Source organism: Suricata suricatta, chromosome 4 (genome assembly GCF_006229205.1).
Source record: "Suricata suricatta isolate VVHF042 chromosome 4, meerkat_22Aug2017_6uvM2_HiC, whole genome shotgun sequence".
Lineage (NCBI taxonomy): Eukaryota > Metazoa > Chordata > Mammalia > Carnivora > Herpestidae > Suricata > Suricata suricatta.
Genome location: NC_043703.1, coordinates 95258230 through 95282469, shown reverse-complemented (window position 1 = coordinate 95282469; position 24240 = coordinate 95258230). Strand labels below are relative to the sequence as shown.

Genomic DNA, 24240 nt, shown 5'->3' with positions numbered 1-24240 from the left:
GTCAGAGTAGCTAAAATGAACAAATCAAGAGACTATAGTTACTCAGCCTATTTTAAGATTCCAACCATGTTGGAGCCATAGTTTGTTCCATTTTATTGGTGAGTAGTATTTCATCACATGGATATTCCACAGTTTATCCATTGAGTTGTTCCCAGTTTGAGGCTATTACAAATAAAGCTGCAATGAACATTTGTCTATAAGTCTTTGGGATTTTATTTATTTTGAGTAAACATATAGAAAAATATATAATATATATAAATATATAGTAAATATATATAAGTGGAAATATTGGGCTTACAGTGGCCTGGGAGGCAAATTGAGTAAAACAAAGTGTTTCAGGGTGATTCAGTTGATTAAGCAGTCGACTCTTGGTCTGGGCTCAGGCCATGATCTTGCTGTCCTGACAGTGAGCTGACAGGCTCTGTGCTGACAACATGGGGCCTGTTCAGGATTCTCTCTCTCTCCATCTCTCTCTGCCCTTCCCTTGCTCTCTCTTCCTCAATAAATAAACCCTAAAACAAAAAAAGAACACGTTCCAGCCCTGCAATCCGTCAGAGGTGGCCCAGCATACCTACATATTAGTGGGGCTGTTTATTAACTTGGAGATCAATGTAATTTACAAGTATATCAAAAGGATTGGAGAGAATGTAGATAAAGTAGCTGGTAAACATAGGTATCTAATAAATGATAATAAAAATAACTAGAGACAGAACTAGGTTGAACTGGAACAAGATCCCTGAATTTCTCAGTGATGTATTTTCCACTGCTGCATATGGTTCATCTTCCCCAACCCTCATCCAGCCCAAGGCTCCCCTCCCCCCTCCTGTCTTTGAAGTTGAGGCTATAAAATATGAACTACTTTCTGAAATAATTTAGAAGTGTTCTTTGGTTTGTTCTTTCTAATAATTTGTAGTTCTCTTTGATGGACAGACAGATGGAAGGGAGGGAGAAAATCCAGATAAGGGAACTCTCAGCTCGTGAATTCAGGCAAAAAGAAATGTCTAGCTTTTAGGGAATATCAGGATGAGATATTACCATGAGTGGCCAACCAAACCTACTGAAGCAGTAAGTGAACCTGAAAGTCATTTTTGGAAGATATGGCCCTATTTGGATTTAAGCCATTTGTGTCATCTAGTTCTTCCTCCACGACTTACCCTTTCCCTGTGCTACTCTTTCACTTGATTCCTTTAAATGTTTAAATTAACATCTTTTTCCAGGTCTACCCCTTTCCTACTCCTCCTCATTCCTATACTTCCCAGAACTCCTTGCACTTGCAGGACAGAGGAGCAAAATAAATAGCCAATAGCCAACATCATCTTCTTCTTCTTCTACTACTACTACTACTACTACTACTACTACTACTACTACTACTACACATACCACCTTTATTTATGCTCAACCATAAAAATTGTGCATGCTTAAGCTTACCAAGTGAATCATCAAAGATGCTATCATAGAATAAGACTTTTCTCTCATGAAATGTCTCCTGGCTCACAGGGGCTTGTGAAAAGTGACCCACCACCACTGAGCTGACAAGCTCCAGAGGTCACCAGGCCCCCTCACTGAGATGGTGCTGCCCACAATCACACCTCTCCTGTAAGACCTCCTCCCTGCTCTGCCTTCCAGGCTTTGCCCTAATCAAGAGCCTTTCAAGAGCTCTTCAGCTAAATCCTGGGCCATCAGACAGTGCTTCTGCCTCAGCCAATTTGAATGCATGCTGCCTATGAGATTTCCTGAGACACTCTCAGCTGCTGCATTAAAACTGCATGAGCCTTCCTCTGGAGGCCTAATAATAGCACATTTCATCTGTGAATCACTTTATAAACATTAAGTGATTAAGCCACCCTCTATCTTCTCAAGCTCTGGGCTTTGGCATAGTGGACTTCACTCTCTACTGCCCTCGAAGTACTCCAGCAAGAAAACAAACCTGAGACCTGAAAGATCTTTTCTGGGTATTTTAGGTCAAGATATTAAGGCCAAAGGCCTTGCAGTAACAATCCCTATTGGGGTAATTATATGGAGAAGAGAGGGATTTAAAGCCATGCTCCTTTGAGACTAAACTGAAGTTCTCACCTCCCAAAGTTAGATTAGCAGAAAGAAGAACTTGACTCCATGGTCTAGAGCAAGGTCACTGAATTGTAGCCCATGGTGCCAAATCCAGCTCACCATGTATTTTTATAAATAAAGTTTTATTGGGAGACAGTCATGCTCATTCATCTACTTATTATGTATGGCTACTTTTGCAATGCAATATCAGTTGGGTAGTTGTGACAGAGACTAAATGACTCCTAAAGCCAAAAAATATTTACTATCTAGCCCTGTAGAAAATGCTTGCTGACCCCTGTAAGGTCTAAGAAACTCAGAGTTTGTTCTCATCCTGTATATTCCCGAAATATCTTTAATCAATTTTCTTTCCCTTTCTGAGCCTCAGTTGCAACGTCTGTAGACTGAATAACCTCTAAACTAACTGAGCCATTACCTTGGACTTGTTCTTTCATTCTTAGCTCTAAGTATTAGCATCTCCTATGTTAGAATTGTCTGATTATTACACATAACTTCTTTGGGGGCAGGAATAGAGTTGTGTGTGTCTCATGAATCATTGCAGACAAAAGGCTCTATGCTGAACCCTAAATCCATCTGTGGAAGATAACTTATTTGAAGTTTTTACATATATTTTTATATTATGTATATATATTTTTTTTTGCAGAGAGATCTCACAGAATGATGTCCTGGAAGTAATAGAGGCGAATGTATTCTCCAACCTATCCAAATTACATGAAATGTAAGCAAGACCCTGTGGGGTGTGCTCATCACCATTGGCAATAGCCTTAAAGTTTGTGTGTATCCCTGGAAGGCCCTAACCCTTTGATTCTTAAAATTTCATTTTAAGATGTCAAAACCAGCCTAAAGGGCACTGTTCTGTGTCTCTCTGCCTGGTGATTCAGGTACCAACCCAGAAACTAGCCTTGTCCTGCTTTCTCCCTCCCAGAGTTATTTTTTATAATAGTTTATTGTCAAATTGGTTTCCATATAACACCCAGTCCCAGAGTTTTTTCAATAGTAGACCCAATAATTTTGCTCTGTGACTAAAAGTGCCTCTATCTCATCCTCTCATTTAAAATTATTCCAAAGGCCAAAATAAATCCCACATGATGTAATGATAAGCAGTCCTCACTTGCATACTAGTCTATGCCATACACTCAGCATGAAACATTGACCAAGAAACTAAATCATTGTAACACTTAGTTTTCCTTTTCTGCAAAATGAGAGTAATTAAAGTGCAAGCCATGGGATTGCAGTGATGAACAAAGGTGATAAATATAAATTAGATCCAACATATCAACTGATGTAGAGTAAATATGTCATAATGATCCTTGGTGCCTTTATTACAGCCCAATTTACTTTCTTTTTTCTGACATTCTGGTTTTACACACCTGTCAATATTCATACAGATCTACTGCTGTTTCATACCAGCCTATAATCACCATAATTCATGGAATCATAAAATGTCAAAGCCAGTAGAGACTAGACACTATCTGGTCCCAAATTTTCCAAAGTATATTCTGCATATCATTAAACACTCGGGAAATTAAGTGTTTTAAAAAAAAAAAAAAAAGGTATACGACCCTATAGTCAAATCATATTAGGAAACATTGGGCAAACAATGTTAGATTCACTTACTATAGGAAAACTCGGAACCTATTATATGCGTATATACACTTGGAATCTCCAAGGAGGATATTTTATTAAGAGTTTCTCAACCAGTATCACTGGTAAGATATCTTCTGTGGGGCATTTATTAACATCTCACAAAAATCCCTTGCAACATAGTTAGGAAAGTGACCAAACCACTTTCCTAATATTACAGACAAGAATGAAAGACACACAGAAGTTGCAAGGCTTATCGAAAGTCACCCACCCAAATCCACAGCAGGATAAGGACTTAAACATAAAGCCCAGCTCTTACATATTTTAAAAATCTCTTAGCATTCGCCAAGCATACACACACACACACACACACATTTACAAATGACAGTCTGTCCATACTTGCAAACTTCCCTCTCCCTCTTCCTTCCTTCCACTCACTCTGCCTCCCATCCACATTCTTCCTCATTGCCATTAAGCCTCTACAACTGATGCCTTCCTTCCCTGACTTTCCCCCATTGCCCTCCTGTTCCTTCCTTTCTTCTCTGCTTACATCTCTCCTTATCCTAGTTGGAAAAAGAAAGTTGACCAGGGTCTCAGAACCCACAGGGAATGGCAAAGAAATGAACCAAAGGGCAGTCAGCCCTCTGGGCAGGGTCAAGCAGGCCTCTCTTTCTGCAGTTCAACAGGCAGGCAGTGGAGCTAATGGAACAACTCTTTCATCTTTTCCCTACGTGGAGAGGTGCTCAACCCCATGTAGCACTGACTATACTTAAAATAATTAATTACCTGGTACTTGGATCAGGGTAGCTACAGGTTACTGCAATATAAAGGCTAATGAAACAGAGATGAAGTAATTAACACAGAGCATATCTGCAAATATACATTGATCCAGCAAGATGAGGAAAGGGCAGCTATCTCTGTTGGAATCCAAATGTGAACAGATTCACCTCCAGGCTATTGATCAAGACAGAGCTAAAGCCAACAAGGGCAAAAATCACCACTTTTCATGAGCTGTGAGAACAGCCTTAGTCTACAGAATGAAGGGAATCACCAGCATGTTCCCAACTACTGCCTGCTGCAATTTCAAGATTAAAATCCGAGATGTCCACTGTTTTTCACCTGATCTTTGCTTTCCTTTGCCTCTTTGTCTCTAATATCCTTTTGTCCCTCACGCTTTCCCTTCCTGCCATCTTCTTTTCACCTTTTGTTTCCAGCCCCTGCTCTGTCTCCAAATCAGACAAAATCTCCATTCACCACATCAGTCTCATCCCTGCCCTCTTAGCCTCCTCAGACCCTGAGAGACACTTACCAGTTAAAGACACAGTGTACTGGGTGAAAAGAACACACTCAGCCAGTGTTTTGTCTGGCTACATTTAACAGGTCCCGAGAGGACAGTAGTGATGAGAGCAAAATGGGTTAGTATTTAGTTTGCACAATTTAGCACAGTGAAAACACTGCATGTCTTCTCAACTTTTTGTTGACACAATGGATGGATAGATGAATGGGTGAGTGAATAACTGATATACTCTTTGCATAATGTGAAAAATAGTATAGCATTCCTTATAGTTGAGTTCATGTATATATTCTTTTCTGTCTTACAGTAGAATTGAAAAGGCCAACAACCTGCTACACATAGACCCTGATGCCTTCCAGAGCCTTCCCAACCTCCGATATTTGTAAGAACTCTTATATTCTGGTGTATCCTCTATAAAAGAATTGTGTATTCCTGGTTTAGCAAGTCTACTTCCTACTCTGAGGAACAACTACTTTTTATAACAGATGTGGGGTTAGGTAGAAGTGGAGGGGAGACGCTGGTGGATTTTATTTTAGTTTAATAAGTGAGTTCCACAAATAGAACTGCATTTTTGTTTTCATTTACAAAAACAGACATCATAAGGAATTCCATTTGCATTAATGCGATTTCACATGGACCTCTTGCAGAACTCAGTCATAAATTTAGTGTTAATAAGATACAGCCAAAATTTGTGCTAGCACTTAGCTGGTTACCTTGACCTCAAAGGCATAATCTCTTTTGTTCAGCATATATGCATTTTTTCTTTGATAACTTACAGTGTTTTATTTTTCAAGTTTTAGTTAATAATAGACATAGTATTTTACTAGCAGACAGATTCCTGGTGTTGGAGTCCCATTCTTTGGGCCTGCCACATCAGCAAAATCACTGCTTCATCCATTCAAATACCTTTCCAAATAGCTGAGGGCTTGACAGAGCACAGTGTGCTATGAAAGAACCCCGCAAAATAATCAGTGAGGACTTGGGCTAGAAGTCACATGAAGCCCATTTACTAGCTACTGATCACAGGCTACAACTTAATCTCTTGATGCTTATTTCCCTATTTCTCTGTCACAGAATGGAAATAATGATAGTGTGGATCTGTAACCTATTGACATAATAATGCATAACCACCTAACCCCCCCACACACACACACAAACACACACACAGCGTTTTAAAGCAGTAACTATCATCTCTCACCTGTCTGTGAGCTGATCTTTGGAATGGTTCTCCTGACCTGGACTCTGTCTGACCTCAACTAAGCTCACTTAAGCAACTGCAGTTAGGTGGTAGGTCAACTGGGGGGGGGGGGGGGGCGACCCTAGATGGACTCAACTGAGATGACAACTCTTTACCAAGTGGAGCTCATTTCTAGCAGACTAACATAGGCTTGATCTAATGACGGTTCAAGGGTTCCAAAAGAGAGCTCAAGCTTGTAAGCCTCTTGAGAACTACCCCCAGAACTAGCATGCCATCTCTTCTGAAGCATTTTATTAGCCAAACCAACTCAGGGGACCAGCCCTGATTCAAGACAGAGAAAGGCACTCCATTTTTTCATGGGAAAAGCCGCACAGTCACAATATAAGATGTCTTATACAAGAAAGGATAGAGAATTGAGGCCATCTCTGCAAATAATTTTAAGTATATGAAAAAGTTTTACACCATGCCTGTTATATAGTAAATGCTCACATCAATATTAGTTGCTAGTGATACTTTGTCCCTAAGTTTTGATCAATGAGAACTGGATTTAGTAGGTACAATGAGCAACACTGGGCTTTGTGTGCCTCCGCTCTAAGGGAATAAAAGATTTAGCAGAAGAGACTATAGGACATGGAGTGTCTCCTCCCTGATAGAAGCAGCTCCAGGAAGAATCTGAGAAAGGGTCAAGGCCATCCACTCCTGAGTTAATGTCAGAGGTAGGTCTGGCTTTGTTGGCATGCTGCCCATATATATAGTCACACAGGGTTCCATGCTCAAAGGCACCCCACACTCAGAGGGTCTCACACTGGATTTAATTCCCTGCTGCCATGATCTTGAAATAAACTTTTTTTAAAAAACAAAGGACCCTGCATTTTCATTTTGCACAGTGCCCCACAAATATAGCCCATCATGCTCAGAGATTAGGGTTATGACCTCTTCTATTTTAAGACTTGAGAGTGTGGGATCCCTAAATGGACTTGTTATACTGTCTGCAGATTAGGTACATAACAATGGAGGAAATCTGGGTCTTAAATATGGGCCTTAAAAAAAAAAAAAGACTTCACCCTCATCCCACCATTACTCTTGGGTAATTTGCTGGACTTCTGAGTTGCATTTGGCTTACAGTATGCTCAAGTGAGATTTATATGTGAAAATGTTATTCAAAGTATGAACTCTTCAAAAACATTAATAAATGTACTGAGTACTTTGTAGGATGATTATTTCTAGCCAAAGACTACCAGTCCACCCTCAGGAAAAGTCCAGTAAGGACTGAATGGGGTTATGGTGGCCACCAAGTCCTTTGGCTCTTAATTGACAGTGTTTGTCCTGAGTTTAAAAAAAAAAAAAAACAAGTTTGGGAAATGCCTTTATTTCATGGAGCAGTATAAAAAAGAAAAAACTACATATGATGGCAGAAGGACTAGATTACAGGTGGCATACTGGATTTGTTAGCTAGATAGCCAATTACCTTCTCTAAGCCTCAGTTTCCATATCTGTAAATAGGGTGCTTGTGAAAAACATTTTTATGCCTGTCAAAAACATTTTTCAAGTAATTTTTCAGTATACAAACTATAAATAATTGTACAAACATAAAATTATTAGTGCCTGTTCTTTCATTCCTTCCTCTTTTCTTCTTTCCCTCCCAACTGCCTTCTTCCCTTCTTTCTCTCCCATTCCTCTTAGAAAAACTCTGAGTGGTATATGGGGTCCACAGAGTCTTCACTAACAAAATATAATCACCTTAGGTCATGCAAATGAATCGACAGGGGAACTGCCATTCACATACATGTAATGAAAAGCATTCCTGCAGAAGATAGATCCAAGAAGAAAACCTCTCCCTCACATACATAATCCAGAGCCCTTAATAGGAATGGCATGAACAATAGCCAAAATGGTGGGTTGGGAGCAAGTAAATAAGGGATGAAGAATCATTGCAAAGTTTGAAATCAAGAAATCCAGAATTAGACCCAATACTGGCCCACACTTGGTAGTCAACACCATTCGCATTTATGAATAAGGACCCTCAGTCTTTCTTCTAGGGGGTGAGAGCTGGGGAGGAACTTGGGAGGATGTGGGGATGGAAGACACAGCCTCAGGTGGAGGAAAGGGAACTTTGGCCAAATAGAGGGTCCAAGCTAGGACTTCGACTCTGGAAGAGGCTAAAAGCTATGCCATGAGTCATCAAACCCAAGTTGTTTCCTCATTTTGAGGGGCTGAGTAATCCCCAGTCCACCCCAGCCCCCCCCCCCATCAAGTCTAGACAAAGCTGTAGGTGGTGGATTCCAGCCACTTCCTTTCCTAAGAGGAGGTTATTGTTCTTAGGGCATTTGAAACCTGCTTTCTCAGTGCAGCAAGAAAAGACTTGTAAGCAAGCTGAAAGAATTGTGTCATTGCCAAAAGATCCTCCTTGATTACTCTGAAAAAATACATATAACTCTACAGCATATAAAATTCTTTCACAGCCACTACCATGCCATTCTCCATCAGGAAGTTGAGAGGAAGAGTTGTTCATCTTAAGCCTTTTGACTAATTGACAAGGGTGGACTTTACCCAGCTGCACATTCATCCTTCGGATGTGGTGCACAATAACCCAGGCAATGGAGCCACAACCCCAGAGGCACTTCTACCAGCAGTATTTTTTTTAAGTTTTTATTTATTTTTGAGAGACAAACAGAGCATGATTTGGGAAGGAACAGAGAGAGAGGGGACACAGAATCTGAAGCAGGCTCTAGGCTCTGAGCTGTCAGCACAGAGTTCAATGTGGAGCTCAAACTCATGAACCAAGAGATCATGACCTGAGCTGAAGTTAGACGCTTAACTGAATGAGCCACTCAGGCACCCTTAACCAGCATAATTCTATTCAAGGCTCAGACTGTGGCCCTTTGAAAAGTTTTCCATACTGATGAGGTATCTAAATTAGTTGGACACCTAATCTGAAAGATTCTATCATGTAAACAAAGCCCAGTTAAGCTTCCTTCTCCTTCCATGCCTATTTGTGTCTGGGAATCTGTCATAAATGGCCTCACAATCCGGCAGCCAGGTGGAGGTGGATGGCAACGATTTCAGATATTCTTTGGGATGATGAACTACTTGCTTAAAGGCAAAGAAGAAACAAAATGGATGAAGGAATCCAGAGGGAACCAGTGGGATTGAATAGTTGTTTATTTCCTGAAGCCAGGATAAATGTTTATCATCATCACAGCCACCAAAGCAGGAAATTACAAGGGGTTAGGGGTGAGTTTCCATTTGACTTGAGCATTCTAATTCACACACGCATGCGCGCACGCGCGCACACACACACACACACACACACACACACACACGTTTTGAAATTATCAGCATTGATTCCATTTCATGCTGATCATTTGATGGCACAGAATTCAAGACAACTAGAAATCAGTGTTCTTCATCACTGCCTTCATACTTCACTGAGGAACCTAAAGTGGTTAGGAAAAAAACTCATGAATAAAGAAATGCACTTTGACTAGAAGAATATATATCAAAGGATTCATCTGGGTGCATTTTTTTAGTCAATATTGTATTTGCAGGCAATATTTCTTTCTTTACTGCTCTGCCTTCCTGGAACTGACCTTTTGTATATGAAAGATTATCTATTGATCTGTAAATAAGGTTTACACAATATTCTCTTGCCTTTGCATCCTGTCAATGTAATTCTCAGGCAGCTGGATGTTGTTCTTTACTACTCAATAAACCCTAATTCCATCTTAGCAAATCCGTCACACAGCTGAGTGGGGCCCCTCCCCAACTGACAACCATCTTCTTCTCACATTCTGGCTTGTTAGACCCCCCCTTAGGATGCCCATTAGCAGTAGCCACACCATCTGCTTTCTCTAGCAGGTAATTCCAGGAGAGTCCTCACTGGGACTCACCCTAGCAATCCCTCCCCCCAGTCTCCTCCTCTCTGTTCTGTATTCCTCTCTCATTTCATTTAGTAAGGGTAATGAAAGTAGCTTCTCTGATTATAAAATCATACCGTATGTTGGGCATCTCAAAGGACAGTGGCTAGGGACTCAGGAAGCAGTACACGGTACTGCAGGAGCACATAGACTCCAGCGCCACCTGTCTAGGCTCATGTTTTGACTCATGCTCTTCTTAGATGTGACCTTAGGTAATGGCTTAACTTCTCTAGTCGTCCTTTCTATAAACCAGGAATAGCACTATCTTCACCTTTATATTGCATTAAATAAGTTACCCCCAACAATGACTGACATTAAGAAAATTCTCAGTAAATGTTGGCAATTTTTATTAAATTCTTGACCCTATCATTTTCTAGCTAAGAGAAGCCCATCTAAGAGACTTCATGGTCTTTGTACCACAGTTCTCCCTTTGCTTAAAGAAAAGAAAGTAATACCTACCTTTTGAGATTGTTGCAAGGATTAATTTGATGACAATACGACAGTAGTAGTGATGATGGAATTTTTCTCCCTCCAAGTTTCCTAAAATTTTTGAAAGCCTCCTTCACTTTTCTTTTGCAAAGATTCACTAACCAGCATTCCAATGTGGAAATACATCATTTATGTTCTCAAAGAAGAAGGCATCCTTCTTCCTGAACTCCTGACATATCCAGAAAGGTCCTTCCCAAAAATCAAAACTGTATTATCCTGGGGTGCCTGGGTGGCTCAGTTGGTTAAAGCCTCCAACTTCGGCTCAGGTCAGATCTCACGTTTGAGGGTTCGAGCTCTGCGTCAGGCTTTGTGCTGACAGCTAGCTCAGCTGTCTGCTTCCGGTTCTGAGTCTCCTTCTCTCTCTCCCCCTCCCCCTCTCATGCTCTGTCTCTCTCTGTATCAAAAATAAAAACATTAAAAAATTTAAAAATAAATTAATTAATTTAAAAAAAACTGTATTATCCTTCAGAGTTCTAATGGAGAGAATTCTTGACACCTCCTTTTGATGTTTGTTTTAAATACTTGTGGTCCAGAGTATTACTTGCTATCTTCATCACAGCTAATTCCAGTTCTTCACACTACCAACTGGCTGAATAATTCTTCCCATTTTTATGTTGATTTACAATTTAACCCTTTTTGCCGTTCTTTACTTGAACCTCACAGCAATCCAAGAAGTTGGCTGTGTAGCACAAGTCTGTGCATTTTGCAGCAGGAATCTGGCCATGCCTGCGGTCCCTGATTTCAGGAGTCTTCTGACAAAAATGTACAATGTCTCGATGAATTGAAGTATGTGTGGTGTTCAGCAATGTTTGGCTCTCTACTCATATAAAAAAAGACTATGTGAGGGTTTATATTTAGAAGTTATGGCAGCCACATAACATAGTAGAAAGGATTGGTGCCCCCCTTTCCCTCCTCCATCATTTTGGGATGTGAATTGGCTAATAAACAAAAAAAATCATTCATTCAATCATTCAACAATCATTTATTGAGGTCATATCATATTCTCAGCTTTGTAGTAGTTGTTGAGTATGCAAATGATGCCAAGACATCTTTGGATGTCTCTGCCCTTGTGGAACTTATGTTCTAGCTTAAGAGACAATGTTGAATAATGTTAGGTGGTGTTAGTTGATATAAACAGATAAAAAGCGGTCTAAGTAGAGAGTGTTTTAAAAAGGGTGGTTGAAAAAGATGGAGGAGATAGCCTTTTTGAGAGATAAAGGAGACATCTACGGACAGCTCTCTGAGTTCAGTCTTTTGTGAAGAAAAGGCTAGCTAGCACGTATTAATCCCTGCTAACAACACACCTGTAGGGCTGTGGTACTGGCCATATATGAGAGGACTGACCCGAAGCTTTGGGCTGGAGTAGTCAGAAAAAGCTTCAGGAGATATGAAGACCTTAGCTACAACTTAAGGGAAAATTAAATTTGGAAAGACAAGATAGCATAGATTGGATTTGGCAAGATTAATGAAAAGAAATTAAGGCAGGGGAGTTCAAGTCTACTACAGTAAGTAGTAAAGAATAAGCTATGAGATTCTGAGCAGCAGAGTGACAAGAAGACAATGATTTGAACTGTAGACAGACCAGTGGCAGGTACAGATTATACACACAAGAGAGACCTGCTAAGGAGCAACTGCTATAGTCCTGGGGGCAGTAATGCCAGCACCTGGAGGAATGGGCTCAACTGGAGACACATTTCCAAAAAAGGATTGTTGGTATATGATTGCCTCTAGGTCAGACATGGACCCAAGTGACTGCAGTGGGTTTTTTTTGTTTTTTGGGGTTTTTTTTTTTTTTTTGCCCCTGACCTCTAATAATCCCCAAAGCCTCCATTCCCCCTGTGCCTCCCCCTCAGCACCTCCCACACTGAACCATCCTGCAACAGGGCCACAAGTCCTCTTACACTGAGGCTGGTGATTATTGGAAAGGAATTATTAGCCATGTCCCTGGCTGTCAGGGCTGTAAGGATCTAAGGATGTTGTCATGACTACAAAAATATTTGGGCACAATGGAAATTATACAATTGCTTATTTTATCAGTTATCTGTCTAGCAGAGCCAACTTTGCCTGCTGTTGTCAATGCTAGGAAAATATGATCAGCTTTTCCTCCTAAAACACTGAAGTTCAGGATGAGATTTCAGCCTGAGAATGTCAGCTCAAGAAGGGCAAGAACTTCCTCCAAGGGCCTGATCATGCACGTGGTAATGTCCATACTGCTCACTTCCCCTCTTCATTCCTCTAATTTGTTTACTATGTTGTTTTCTATAAGACAACTACTTGATCCATCAGTGTACCTCAAGATTTCAGTCCTGATGTTCTTCCTAGGGGTATTTCCATTTTTAAAAGAGGAGCCTAGAAAAGACAATGTGAAACCCAAGAAGGAATAATGGTAGACTCCCAGGTGTGCAGGGTTCAGAGAGAGAGAGAGAGCAGTCCCACAGAATCCACTCCAATAGCATCTAGGTAACCATATTCCACACACTTGCAGAGTCTCTGAATTATATAGTTATAGGATACACCCTCTCATTAGGTAGGTGTGTCCTCACCATATTAATTTTTAAATAAGACCCATCTATCATCACCAAAAGTCAGCTGTAAAGACAAATCTAACAAGGGTTCAGAGGGAAACGGTTCTCAGATGAGCTGTGTGAAGCTCAGTCCTGATTTCTTCAGGGCTGGCATTACTTCCACTCCCCCCAGACAGTGATGAGTGGTCCTTTTAGGTCTCTGTCTCTTCATCTGGATAATGGAAATAATAACATATGCTACAAGAAGTTAATAAAAGAGCAAAGTGAACTCTACATCCCCTAAAAGATCTCTTCCAGCTCCCAAGTGCTTGATGTCCAAACTGTGATCTTCACAAATCTGGAGCTCCAGGTGTGGCTGCTAATCCTCAGTGCAGTGTATTCTGACTCAGCATGAACGGCTTTGTATGGAAAGAGCAATTCTCTCTCCAAGATAGGAAAATACAGCATGCTGCAGAACCCTGCATATCTCAGATCAGGGCTCCTCTTCCCCAGGAGAGCTTTTAAATGCTGAGATCCTTTGGGTTCATTAAGAACTTAAACCAGCTATAGATTTAGTCTTCAATTAGAAGAGCAGAAACTCCACTCCGGGAACTAAAGGACAGTCCCGGCCACTTTACTTCCTCACAAATGAGCACAGCCAGACTCAGCAGAGGTCTGGAGACAATGGGAGTGGGGGTGAGGCTTAAGAGGCAGACAGCACCTGGAGCCACTCCAGCCGGCTTGGGAGGGGCCGATCCTTGGGAGGGTCTGTCTCGGGAATGGGCAGGAGCAAACCCAAAGGGCATCAGGCCAAGTCCCACTGTCATGAACAATGTACTACTGCTGCCTCTTCTTCCATCACTGCAGCCTCAATGTTGGGAAGTTTAAAAGGTATTTTTGTCTCTTGCAAACCATTTCAGATTTGCAGTTATCCCTGGGAGAGGCCACACGTGAAGAAATGAGAGCTAAGTCAGGAATGTCCCTAAGGATCAGGAGTATCCCCTGAAGTCAGGATAAGCAGAGGAGGCTGAGGAGGGTGGTGGGCTGCAGGGGCAGGAAGGCCAGTGACTAGAAGGGAGGGTGACACTCAAGTGAACTCTAGTTACTACCAGATTCTGTGCTACTCCAAGGTGGGGACCAGGTCATCTTCACAGCTATATCCCCAGCTCAGCTATGGATTTTTCTTTTTAGAGGATGCTGGCTGTGCAGCTCCCACACACCTGGTTCTCACCTCCCTCTACTACTTGAAGATTTTTTTTTTTTCCTTGCTGCCCTCATTTATCTCATCTGCTTTCTCTTTCACAATATTGTTCTTAGGCTCTCAGCTAAGAACAAATGCATGTTCTAGCAGAATAGATCTGCTGTTCCCAAACTCTGGACATGTCTATCTGGGAGGAGTTCTTCCCTAGGTATGGGTGCAGAAGGAATGATGCCCAGGGGACTCACCAACCATCAGATCAGGTGGTTCAGGCTGGGGAACAATGAAGGGAGGGGAGATGATATCACCCGATTCTACTGTCAGAAAATCTAGAGCAAGGACTGTGTTTAATTCATCTCTGGGCCCCCCGCAGGGCAGAGTTGTGACACAGTTGGACCTTTAAAAAAAAATGCAGGCCTGAGTTTGAACCTTTCTGTTTGTGTAGTGGAAGGGAAGCAGCTGTTTTTAGATGGCTATCTTGGGGCATTACAAAGTGTGAACATTCAAGTGACAAATGCTCCAAGGAAGACTATTCATCTCCAGTAGACATTACAAAAAGTGTTCTGCTGTGGCTGAATCATGAGCTCACCCCTAGTGAACACCCTGCAAAAAGTACTTAGGTCAAGAGGTGGCTAACTCCTCCCTCACCAGTTTGGATTTCAAAGATAGCAGTGCTAGGAAGAAAGCAGGATGTTTGGGGGACTATGGGGAGTAATTCAGGAGGCCCCCTAACAAGTGTCACACAGCAAGGTCTCTAGATAAGACACAAACCACAGGAGCCATGTGGACACAGATTCACTCAGCAAGACAGGAAAAGAGAGCCATAGACCTACGTTCCAGTCCTGGTCCTTCCTGGGCGAAGTTGTAAGCAAGTAGCCCTCTGGGCCTCAAGTACAACAAAGAGAAAAATCACATCCCTCTCTCCTTCTAAAGGTTGTTGTAAAAAAAAGACAAGAACAGGAGACAAAGAAACAGTTTGGAATTGCTTTTTAAAGTTGAATGAAGCAACAAATGTAAGACCTGTTAACTATACATGGCCCTGCTGGATGATACGAAGGTGTGCAACAGGAATCATGATTTAGAAAACACTTGCACTGATATTGGTTGAGTAGTCTTACAAAAGCCCTGTGAGACATTTTCTGATGGTGCCATTCACAGGTGGCAAATTTGAGACTCACAGATGATGACTGAATTGCCCAAACTCACAAAATGGGATTAAGAAATGACTAGGATATTGTAGGATACTGTTCCTTGTGGCCCAGGAACAGGGAAACTGATACTGATTGAGCATCCACTATACGGCAGGTCCTAAACTAGGTATTTTGATCACACAACCCATCTCATCCTCCAATCTTCCAAAAACAGAATGCACGTATTTCCCCCAATTTACAATGAGGATTTTGAAGCTCAGAGATTACGTACTTGATAGAACAAGGCAAGGAATGTCTGACTCCAACCCAGTTCATCCCACATTCCAGCACACCACCATGTAGAGCACGGATGAAGCCAAAATGATGTACTCAGTGTTCTGAGCACAACACTAACACCTTATTAATGTTTGCTATTTGGAACTTGCGATCATCTACTCAGGCTAAGTCAAAGTGTACCTAAGAAATAGCTTTCTGAATAATTAATGTTAGAATTGGGTTGTGAGGAAGGGTGTGCAAACTGTTTAAAAATATTAACACTTTTGTGACTCCCCTATGTATTTTAAAAGTAACTGCTTATCACAAATCGGTAGTTTGATTAAAGTTATTCTCATATTGGCATCCAAGAAGGTCCCAAAAGGTTGCCACTTGGCAATGCTCTGTTGGCAGTGAATCTAACCTAGAGAGATCTTTAGGTTTTTAAAAATCCTTATGTAGCCAATGAGCTATAATGGAAAGAACATCACAGGAAAGGCCTAGGAACCAGAGACCCCAAGTTCAGATGCCATTTTTTGCACTTTCTAGCAGACAAGTGCAGGAAACTGAGGCTTCCAGAGTGTCAATTATCTATAAAATGAAGCTAGTAGTAGTATCTTTTTCCTAGAATGTGGGAAGGACTAAAGTACTTCAATACAGTAAAGCCTTTACAATGCTGCCTAACACTTGTTAAGGTAACTGCTAAGTTTCAACTATGATTCTTTCTAGTTTGAGTCTAGAAATTGAAGTGGATTTTTTTTTTTTTACTCTCTGTGAGCACTGCTTCCCTTATCTGTAAGACAAGAATCATAATTATGCTCATCTCAGAAACTCACTGTAAGGTTAAAAGAGATAATATGAAAAGTTTTGTAAACCATATGTGTTACACATACGTAAGGCAAGGGTTTGGGTTTTTTTTTTTTTTTTTCCAGTCCTCCCTTCATAAGAGAGAAGGCTGGGTCAGAATTGTGACCTGTGTAACCAGCCCTTAGGACTTCAGTTACTTCCCAAATAGCAATCCTCTGCTCTATTGTCACTTTAGCTGGCCTCTAGGTTGGCCCAAGCCAAACACTGGTCACTGTATCCCCCAAGCCCGAGGAGAGTGCTATGAAACCCGCCACATGGTCTTCAACAGGTCCCCTTCTCAACCTAAGTGAAACAGCAGGAAGCACCCACACTTCCTCATGGTGGGGGGGATGGGAAGGGCATATTCACAATTGTCCACAGAAACCCCTCTCCCAAGGTCTCTGCACTGTTTTTCTGTCTAACTTACATGAGACATTAAGAACTATGTAACCAAAACATAGCATCTCTAATTCCTCAGTGTCTCAGGCAAAACCAATTCAAATATCCTGTTACACTGAGATGTGCCTTAGCTAAGGTATCCTACAAAGGTATCCTACAGCATGCTCTAAATTCAAAGCACAAAAAACATCAACAGTGAGAACTGATCAATAACCCATCACAAACTATAATTTTTTACATTCAGTAAGATACTTCTCTAATATTTACTTTCAATTTAGTTCCCTTGATTCCATTTGCCATTAGAGAACATGATTTTTTTTTCTACCCAGACATGACAGGGCTAGAAAAGCAAGAATCTAAGGTGCCTAACACATTCTGTAGATTTGCAGTGGAGTTATTCAGAGTATCTTACCTTACCTCTCAAGGTGGTAATCTAAAGAAGACTACCCTAAAAGGCCTCAAGCGTAGAGTAGAAGTTGAGCCAAAGTTCAATTGACACAATGCACCCTCTCACCAATGTGGTTATGATTTCTTGTACTATTAACTTTCTGATTTAGACCATGGGAGAGGAATGGAGGGTGCTGGCTAATAGAATACTCTGCCTAACAGTTTGCCAACCACATCCAAAATATTAACAGCATCTCCCAAGAATCAGAGTAAATATTTTAGCTTCTATCAGGGCTTCCAAGGTTAAGTGAGAAAACACCAAACTCAGAAGGTAACTCTAACAATGAAGGAGTCCGAGATCAATGTGTTTGGGAAGGCCAGCACACTATTTTCTTCTCTTGGATATTTATAATGAATAATATGGTAAAGGATCATAGAATACTTTAGGAAAGACACTGCCTAACTTTATTAATCCAGCATTTCCCAAATTTCTTTGACCATCAGAGCCTTTCCTTTGTACACAAAGCATGTATATCTTCTGTAAATAGTGTGTCTAGAGAAATGCTCAAGGTTTCTAAGATGGAAGGCATCCTAGAAGTCACAGAGTTCAACTTCCTCCTCCAATTCTATACCCAATTCTAACATGAATGTTTCCCCAGCCCACCCCATCCAACATATCCAAAAAATTCTCAGACATCTGCCAGGTATCCCACAATTCAATTCTGACACCATCTACCTGGAGATAGCATTAGATCCCACAGATTAAGGGCTCAATTCTACAAGGTTGTCCCCACTTCAGATGTCAACTCTAAGTCCAGTTTGTCACCTGTGCTTCTGACTCACCAGCTATAGATTGGCAGTTCCAATGATTCGTCCTTGGGTTCAGCTAACTTTCTTGAGTGGCTTATAGAACCTCACAAAAAGATTTTTTTCTTACTAGATTACCAGCTTATTATAAATGGTCATAACTCAGGAAGAGCCATGTAGAAGAGATGCAAATAGCAAGATGTAGGGAAAAGGTTCAGTGCTTCCATGCCCACCACTCTCCCCAAATCTCTCTATGTTCACCAACCCAAAATTTCTGGACCAAGAAGGGCACAAAGATGAAATATTTGTTATAAGTTAAAATATCACATCCCTCATGAAGAAACCCTTCCATACATTTAGTTGAACCTATTTTGAGTCAAAGAACCAAGTGCTTACTGATATAATCCATTCATTCTTTTGTGGGCAACTTTCATAATGCATGGCAATCTATCATTATGCTAAGCCAGGTAATGGTGATAGCACAAACTTTATAGAGTTAGAAAGATGTGGATTCAACCACTAGCTCTGCTCTCCTTATGTGTGGCTTTGTGGAAGTTACTGGACCTCTATTAGCTGAGCCTCCTCCATTATGACAGGAGGATGGTAATGATACTTGTCCCCTAAGGTAGAGAAGAGGAATAAATAAAACAATCAATGTTAAGTGCTTGGTGTGGTGCCTGGTGCATAGGAAATGTTCAATAAATGTTGACCATTAGTATTATTAATCCTATATCTACTTTCTAGAGCAGCACAGCACAAATCTATTGCCATGTACACCTGGCAGCCCTTCAGAATTACAGGCTTCTCTTTCCAAGCAAAATGTCCTGCATATTGAACAATATGGTCTTGATTCCTTATCCTATCAGCAAATATGTGAGTATACATCCCAAGTAACTTTATGAAATATGATACAGTACATACAATTACAGTATTAATGTATACATTACAAAATATACACAAATATTTTAGAGCATGAAACAAAGATGAATAAATAATATGATTTTGCAGTTACATCTTGACAACATTTTATGTGGCACAAAAATCCTATTTTGCTCTTATTCTCGCTAATTATAGTAAAAATATTTTAGAGAGAGCAATATCATAGGATGTGCTTCATTATTTTTTAATCCTTAGTTTAACACTGGAAAAATCAACTAACAGGTCTTAACATATCATATTTCAATGGCTGTCAAAGCTGAGGACAAAATATCATTACAATAAGTAGATTCAACAGAAGACAGGCCTATAGCTGTACTCCCTGAGTCATCATACTCAGTGGTTCTATCCTATACTTTAAGCAAATATGTTGAAATTCAGTAAGTTTTCTTCCTTAATGTCAACCAGATGTTCTTACAAACTACTTGGGAGATACTGCATTTTTATATTTCCAGTGAATGTGTTCAAAACACAATGAAAAAACTCTTAACAGGTTAGAAAGTTGCATTTCCTTATTTTTAAAATATGTAATACTCGAGTTTTCACTAATGATGACATGTATCACTTTCAGCAATAAATCAACTGTTTCCATTTTTTCCAAATGGTCTCTACATAACACAGATTTCTTGCAAATGCATTGTTTTCCTCCTGTTTATTAATACATCACCCTTCTCTTAAGATAAATCAAATGTGCCTAATTTAAAAATATCTGCTCTGTAGCATTATTTCTGAGATTATTTGTTATCACAGAAAATATCAACCAATTTGGATCTTTTTTTTTTTAACGAATGTCTAAGTCTTCAATTTTGTCAGCTCTTTGCAGTAATTTTCCATGAGATGACCAACAAACCTCTGGGTGATATTACAGTCAGGTCCCAGGAACTACACAGAATCAGACAGGCAAGAAGGTTGATTCAGGCAGGTTTATCAGAAATTGCTAAAGGAAATTAGAAAGGGAGTGGGAAGAATTTGGGAAATATAGCTGTGATCCAAGTATTCCAACAGAGTACCATGAACCTTGGGCAGCAGCTAATAGACCAGGCCACTCTGGCATCATGGCAGCCCCATTGGGACAACATTGACTTGGATGTGGAAATGGCATTTTAGCCCAAGAGAACTGGAAAAAAGCAAGACATGGTCCAGGTCCTAGGAGAACCTGGAAATCATGCAGGGTCTCAGGGCAACTGGAATGCAAGGCTGCAGTATGACCAATAACAGTGCCTGAACATGGTGTTAAGGTTTCCTGTCAGGTACATCTTATCATGTACCTGGGTACAAGATGAAGGATGAGACCTAGACACTTCAGCTAACTCTCTTAAGGCCACGCATCTTAAGTAGTAGTACAGGCAGAACTTGAACCCAGATCCTCTAGCATCAGAGAGCTTTGCTCTATGCCAAGATATTAGGTCAAAACAGAATATGCAGCCACATTAACAGGGCTGAGCTCTTTAAGATGCTGCCCTGGGGCTCATTAAACTGTCCCTCCCCACCCCCCAACCAACCCACTCCTGGTTGCTAAGGAGTCTGTTTTCTATGGAGGCTGAGGTGAGTTTAAGCTGAATAGGAGTTAAATGGTCCCAGTTTTGAAGTTTTGAGGCAGGAAACTGGGCTCTCCACTGTCTCATGTAGTTCTTTACACAAAGTCGTTGTACACAAAGAAACTGAGGCTCTGAAAAGTCAAGTTAAGTACTCAGAATCACCCAGCTAGTAAGAGGAAAGGAACTCAAATCCAGGATCCATAATCATAAGTACAAGGCCCTTTTCACTGTACCACAGCTTCTTACACACTGCCAACTATCTCCAAGATTGTGGGATTCTATACCTAACCGATCTTTATTTAGTGATTAAGAAAGCACATGTTAGCTTCTTTTATGGTGGCATATGTAAAGACGCAAATTCCCAATTGATAAGGATCTGCAGTTAATAGAAATCTCAATATCAGCAAGCCCAGGGTAAGAAGTCTTTTCATGTATTAATTAAGCACAGTCCACTCTCCTCCTTATCTGTCATTGGATAACCATCTTCTCCCAGAGTGATCAGAAGGAAAAAGTTCACTTTATCTAAGAGTCTAAAGAATATAATTAAAAATGCGAAAAGTAAAAAAGGACTCAAATTAGGTGTGAATAAATTCCTTATCATGGGAAACCAATTAGAAGGTAGGAAAAGGAGTTCAGCATTAGCTTCTAGGAAATGTGCTTCGGCAAAAATTATAGACCCCTAACATGAACACAGCATCGGTAACAAACCATTCCTAAATCAAATTTGCCTGAAGCATTTCAATGAGCCATCCAGTCCCTGGCATGAACTCTGTTTTGGCCTCAGTTCACAAATTAAAGGAGCTGATTCACACAGTTGCAGAATTGATCATTCCCTTCCATGGAGGATTTGGGTGGAACAATGAAGAAGAATTGCATTAGTGGTTAGCATGTGTGATAGAAAGGATCTTTCCTTCCTGACTTTTCTCAGTTCATTGGGTTATGCAGTTCAGTCTCAACAAGCAACTGGTTTGTCCTGGCCACCACTATTAAGTTCCAGTGTTACGGGATTGTGAAAACATGGGCCACCTCTTCTCAGAGAGTCCTTAAGTCTTGTATCCTCTTTCAGTCCTCCATGACTGTTCCAAATCACATTGCTCTCCCCTTCTCTGAACTCTTAATACACTCAATAAATAACATACAGTTTAGCACTAGACCAGTCTGGGCATTTCATCTAGACTAGTCTGAACTCCTCATTTCACCTGCAAGCTTTCTGGAACCAAGAGATGGTCTTTGGCGTCCACTCTTTGATGGGATGGAGATTGTATGGAAGAAAGGCATATTTTCCAATGCAATACAACTAAGAACACACACAACTTAAGAGTTAACAACTCACCAGCACACCTGGAGATTAATACAAGCACAACTGATATTTTCAATAATTAGTCTGAGAGTTTTGGGGTCACCTGTTCATAAAAGGCAAGTGTAATCCTTGCTTTGGCAGCACATGTACTGAAAGCCAAGTATATTCTTACATGGAAGCATATAGTTGGAATGATTTTCAGCAATAGAAGGGATCTCATTAAGTTCACCCCAACAGAAGCAGTGCCCACCTTCAGTACTGTAACACCAAGATAGGGATAGTTGGGCATGAGAGGTGTTAACACGAGCTCAGAATGTGAAGTTGGCTGTTGAGAAAGGAGAACTATAAGCTTTTCTTTAGAAGATCTTTTTGCAGAACATAAATTTGCTGACATTTTACCCTCAGGCCTTTATGTGTTTTTGAAGATAAACTACAGCTGAGTGAATCAAAATAATTTTGCAGCTAACAGTCATTTGACCAAAGCAAACCCATTGAGACATAAGAGTTTGTAGGTGATTACCCACTTCCAGCCTCCATCAGACATGAATTTATTGATCAGAGAAGAAAAATGAATTGAAAACTAAGTGTTCATCCGAACTCCATTTCCTAAGTTATCTTGGGGTTATGGAGAGTCTTAACTATAGAGTTATCACCAATAATCCATCTCACTTGATGGTCACTAGATCTTCTTAAGAGTCTTAAACTTAGCACTACTGGAATAATTTTAGCCATTTTGCTGTGTGTTTTCTATAGAAGCCAAAGATTTCCATGTGAAACTATAGACATTTATACATATCCCTTAAGTATTGGGGCTTTGGAAGCTCATGCTAGATATCAAATAATGTACCATTCTCATTGACAATCAAATTCTTCCCTCCTTCGATTTTGTACAAGTCCTACTCATTCATTTAGAGAGAGATCCAGGTTGCTATCCATATAATGTCAAATCCATTAGGTGTAATGAACACAGGTAGTGAATGATTCCTTTTTAGTGCACATCTCTTGACAACACATAGCACATTGCCTGGCCTGATAAATGTCAAGCACATTCTATGTGCCAACCACTGTGCCAACATTGTTTTTTTCAGGGAAAACATGATTTCTGTGCTCACGTCATTCACAATCTAGTTGAAGAAGTGGATATTGAATAAACAAATACAAGATATATATTTTAGAATTTTGAAGGGTGCAGAAAAGGAAAAGTTCTAAACAAGACATGATTATGCTAAGAATAAATCAGGGCTTTAATTTAGATCAGCCATCAGGGAGCCCTTCACTGAGAAAATGACATTTGTAACTGAGCCCTGAAGGGTAAGTTGAGGTGGACCAAGAAAGGACTGGGTGGTTAGCCTTCCATATAAAACATGGGCAAATTCCTGGGAACAGGGATGAATTTAGTCTATCTGAGTAACTGAGTGAAAGCTACTGGTGCTGAAGTATAATGGAAGGATAGCATCAGATAAGGTCCAAGCGTAGGCAGTAAGAAGTGTAAATTGTATCATGGGAAAGAACTAAAGAAAAGTAGATGATGATAGCAATTTAATTTACATTTTTTTAAAAGAATGCTCTGGATGCTGTATGGAGAATGGGTTAGAAAAAGACAAAATTGGGGCACCTGGGTGACTTAGTCAGTTATCTGACTTTGGCTCAGGTCATGATCTCACAGTTCATGGGCTTGGGCCCCACGTCAGGCTCTGTGTTGACAGCTAGCTCAGAGCCTGGAGCCTGTCTTCAGATTCTGTGTCTCCTCCTCTCTCTCTGACCCTTCCCTAATCGTGCTGTCTCTATCTCTCAAAAATAAATTAAAAACATTAAAAAAATTTTTTTAAAGAAAAAGACAAACCAAGGGGAGGGGAAGAAGGAAAGAGAGTTGGGGAGAGAGAGGGACACAAAACTTGAGAGGCTATTGAATACTGAAAACAAACTGAGGACTGAAGGGGGAGGGGGGGAAAGAGGTGGAGGTGATGGAGGAGGGCACTTGTGGGGAAGAGCACTGGGTGTTGTATGGAAACTATTTGACAATAAACTACTTAAAAATAATTTTAAAAAATTTTAAAAATAAAGAAAACAACAAGATTACATACATGGGCGATATATGGCAGAGACCTAGAGGAAAGATAATGGTGGCTTGTTCTAGAATGGTATCAGTATTGTCAGAAGTAATTGTATGGAATCAAGAAATGAACTCTTGGAAATGAACTCTAAGAGGACTTTGAGATGTATTGATGCTGGCTAGTGAAGAAGGGAAGTTTAATGGTCACATGTGTAACCAACAAATGATAGATGGTAGTGTCGCTTATGAGGAAGAATTGAGGAGTAACAGTTTGGTGGGGGTGATGAGGGAACAAATTTAGCTTGCTATGCCAATGAGATATT

General features: G+C 40.5%; 1 protein-coding gene across 3 annotated transcripts in view; it reads left to right on the top strand.

The window, feature by feature from the left end:
* The window catches only part of FSHR (follicle stimulating hormone receptor), a 167072-nt gene that overhangs the window by 114694 nt on the left and 28138 nt on the right, over positions 1-24240 (top strand). For 2 of the 3 annotated variants that reach the window (XM_029936222.1, XM_029936224.1), the window contains exons 3-4: positions 2708-2782; positions 5250-5324. In XM_029936222.1, coding sequence (XP_029792082.1) covers positions 2708-2782; positions 5250-5324 — 150 coding nt within the window. The remainder of the gene's footprint in view (positions 1-2707; positions 2783-5249; positions 5325-24240) is intronic. The other variant, XM_029936223.1, reaches the window with a different exon arrangement.